Source organism: Pocillopora damicornis, chromosome 2, assembly GCF_964200805.1.
Source record: "Pocillopora damicornis chromosome 2, jaPocDami1.2, whole genome shotgun sequence".
Classification (NCBI taxonomy): domain Eukaryota; kingdom Metazoa; phylum Cnidaria; class Anthozoa; order Scleractinia; family Pocilloporidae; genus Pocillopora; species Pocillopora damicornis.
This window is the reverse complement of record NC_142671.1, coordinates 34999259-35003320: the sequence shown is the minus strand read 5'-3', so window position 1 is coordinate 35003320 and position 4062 is coordinate 34999259. Positions and strand designations below refer to the sequence as shown.

Here is a 4062-nt window from a genome sequence, read left to right as displayed (position 1 = left end):
GGCGGGTGGCAAAACCCACCAAAACCATCAACAAGTGGCTTATTAGCCGCGCACAGCCTGGAGCCGGATAATGACGTTATGGTTATCTTGTGATGAAGGTCAGTTGGTATTCGTTTACCAGTTGAACTAAATCTTCGACGCTTATCAACCCGACTGTTTGTATTCAGGCATAGGTGAATTCATTGTCCTTTGTGTAATCTAAATCATTTTAAAATGACACTTCTGTGATTCTTCTTGATTCTTTTTCGAATGTGACGTTTCTAAAATTATCAGTATTTGATGTGTTTTATCTCCCCAAGACTTAAGGCCAATTTATCAACGTGAGGTTCACGTCTGTGAGTGCATTTAAACTATGGAGGTTATTTGACTAAATTAAGCCTTTAGTTCTTCAGATTATTTATCACAAGGCCATATGTACTTGCCACAATATGGCGCAAATCACAGGTGTTGTCTCGAAACAACCAAATGAGGATGCAAGCGCGTAATTTTTTGATAGTGGTGTTTTTTTGGTAGTTCGAGTTGTGGTCGAAAGTGGTTTAAAAAATTTTAGCTAGAATTAAGAGTTAGGATTTATCATAGAGAAAATACTATAAATGTTGTAGCATCAATTCCCTGCCCGGATGGAGTTCTAAACTACATTACATACAAACTCGCGATTAAAGTCGGGTTCTGTTTACGGTAGCAACTGTTTCCAACTTCGCTTAGGAACGGGACATATAGTGACGGCGAAATTACCGCGCGAGTTTCTTCGTGTGTGGATAGTTTGTGTTTGTCGTTCGTTCCCACTTTAGTGGCAATCCTCATGGACTGTCAAAGAATCATAACGGCTTCCTAGCTTCTTCGGAACTCGAAATATGTCACATAGTGCCTTAAACTCGTTCCAGGGTCGTTCCAGGGTCTTTTCGGTTTCAGATTGGCGGCGGGTACGTAATGATCACAACGCACTGTCACTGATATATAGCCCTTGACCAGGCTGAGAACTCGTAGATAACTCTGGTAACTCATAACATCTTCTTCTTTCGCGAGGATGGACTCTTACGCATGCGCTTGGCAAGGAAATTCTCGAAAACATTCTTTTGTAAGCCAACCGGAAGTCGCGATTCAAATAACCGTAGAGGACTGGGTTAATGGCGGAATTGCTATAGATAAGAACAGAGATGACCAGAACTACGACTGGGGTGATCAAATTTTTGACGAAAGCGCTCAAAATGACTGCTACCATGAAAGGAATCCAGCACAGATAAAATACTCCTACCACAATCCCTGACAAACGAAAAAAGAGTAATCAGAGTGTGATAATTGTCCTATGTGAATACAAATAGATAAATTTACGAAACCCCTTAAATTTTCTATCCGAATATCTTTCACATGATATTCAGGAGGAACTGAGGGGAGATCAGTCGTCGTCGCCAATAGAATATGAAGGGGTGACTGTGGAAAATTGACGGCCAATGAAGGGGATCATAGGAATATTGTAGAGCCTTACGGGGGGAGGATCAGATATTTTATTGTGACACTACCAAAATCGTCCGAAACTCCACCCACCCCTCCCCTCGCGATATATAATGACCGTTCCCATACTGAGCCGGTCGCTTGGGACAAAGGCTGAAATTTAATGATAAATGTCAAGGTTGATGTTCAGACGGACTCCACTAAGGGTCCATGTCTTTGGCTGAGGGAAAGAATAAAGGTTTCGATGTAACGCGATAATGCAACTTTATGGCAATAATTATTCGCATAATATCTCAAAAAGAAAAAAAAAAAGAAAAAAAAAACAACAACAAGATACGCGTGCAACCCTGCACGTTTGTACTTTTTACATACTGCCCCCTCCCCCTCCCCCATAGGATGTTTTGATTAGAAATTTGTTTCAGTCTCCAGGAGACAAGATATCAAATAAAATATTGCTTTTACACGATTTCCAGCCGATTAGATGTGCTGGTCTGCACAATGGGGTTATATCCATATTCGGTACGGCATAACAGATGTATTTTAGATAGAACTTAAAAGCATTTTGATCTGCAAAAATAATTCTAAAAAGAATTTTTCTTACATTAGTCTTTCATAAAAAACCAACTCATTTATAAAAATTTCAATCAAGTAAGCGTAGCTTCAATTGTATCAATCATTTAAATGACATGAAGGACAGAGAACCTCTTTTTTAGAGCTTCAGTAGTATTTTTAATAGAACATCAAAATTAAATTCATAATTTAATTCATAATATTCATAATATAAGACGTAGCGCTGTAAGAGACTTCAATGCTCAAAAGAAACAATTTGAGAAAAAAAAACGGAAAAGTTTTCAAAAATGTTTTGGAATGATATTGAGACTTTTTTCTTTCTTCTACCGACTACATTCAGACGGAACAAAATGTGGAAAATTCTCGATCGGCCGCGGTTCGGGTAAGTTACAGGAAGTCACCATGTGTTCCGGAAATACACTTGATACAAACGCTACGAAATGTACAGCGCTTATAAGTCGCTTTGTCTCATATCCCTTTGATTACTTAGAAAAAAAATTTTTTTTTAATTTTTTTTCTTTCTTCAACTTAAATACAAAGTTTGTACGCTTGATTTCCATGAAACCGCTCAATATCGAATCCCGGAAAAAAATTTTATGGTGAAAATATATGAATAAAGTAAAAGAAAGCTTGAAATTAGTTAAGCGACATTTTCTCAGACGTCATGCTTTTAGAACAAGTTTTGACGCAAGATGTGGGGGCGCGTGAATTGAACACATCCTGTTTTAAAATTTACCATAATCAATTCTTGCAAAGTTGATTATGTTGGCTGCACAACGCAAATTGAAAGCAGGTAATGTGAGTTTCATTTGGAGATCAAAAAGCTCTTGGACTAAGGTAGTTTTAATTCCTGGTAAATTAGATTCAGTTGAAGATTTTTAAGAGGCATGACTCACCAACCGTTCTAGCAGCCTTAGATTCCTTTAACGCCTTTGCAATATTATGATTTCCATCCCGCTGCACTTGTAAAGCTTTCAGTCTTCCTCTCAGCTTGACTGCTGCACGGTAAATTTTCAAGTAGGCGGCGGAGATGAACAAAGTTGGAATTAAAACAATGGCAGCTGAAAAAAATGTCAAATATTCTGGGCTCATCGTGTCTGCAAATCGGCAAATCTTGTGTTCTCGGCCACGCTCTTTAGCTGTCATGTTCCTCAGAGTAACGAACGGCAAGAACGAGGTAAACATTGCAACAAACCAGACGAGAATTATTGCATAAAAATTTCGCCGAGCAGTAACTTTACTCGAGTACGAAAGAGGCAAAATTATAGCAAAGTAACGCTCTACAGTAACAATTAAAAGATTCAAAACAGAAGCAGACAAACTGAGCAATGTAAGACTCAGTGAAAATTGGCACCAACTAAAATTTTGCGACTTGCGAAAGTCTTGTGCTTCGCATATCCTTACAGGAAGTACAATCATACCAACAACAAGATCAGCGATGGCCAACGAAACCAGGGAATAATTTGTAATCCTTCGAAGTGCACGCGTTGAGTAGACGGCAGATATCACAAACGCATTTGCGAAAGTGATTAGGATGCTCAGAAAGGCGTACAGGAAAGTTATCAAAGGCACCATGCTATCGTTTTTCGTTCGACTGACTTTTTGTGCGACGGATTTTCTGTGTTAGGCAAGTTCCGCGTTACTACCTATCTTGAATAAAATGCAACACTTCAGTAAGACGTTAAATCTCCGGGATTTGTTTCCTTCTCGATAACAACTAGCCCGTGATTGGCTATTGACATGCTGCATTAGAGTGTTGGACTGAATTAAAACGAGTAAAATATTAATTGGCTCTCGTGAAGCTCTGTATAAATAATACTCGAATATAAAAGAGACTATTTAGTATTACCAGCCATTGAAAATTATATCTTTTGTTCTGGTTTCTTAGAGGCGCTTAGTCTTGAGTGTGCTTAATCAGAATTGAATTCATAGGTGCGAGAAAGTAAAAGCTTCTTTTCATCGAGAGGAAATTATGTTTATTGTGTCAGTATCAACCTACGCGGGCTAATTACAGATCTTTACGGTCCCGGATATTTCGTA

General features: G+C 38.6%; 1 protein-coding gene across 1 annotated transcript; it reads right to left on the bottom strand.

Moving 5' to 3' along the window:
• Positions 1-231: 231 nt before the first annotated feature.
• On the bottom strand, positions 232-3746 carry LOC113686354 (beta-2 adrenergic receptor). Its single transcript, XM_027203967.2, has 2 exons — positions 2919-3746; positions 232-1263 (listed from the first exon to the last, which is right to left on the bottom strand). The coding sequence occupies exons 1-2, from the start codon at positions 3595-3597 to the stop codon at positions 935-937; spliced, it is 1008 nt and encodes a 335-aa protein (XP_027059768.2). The 5' UTR covers positions 3598-3746; the 3' UTR covers positions 232-934.
• Between the last annotated feature and the right edge of the window lie 316 nt (positions 3747-4062).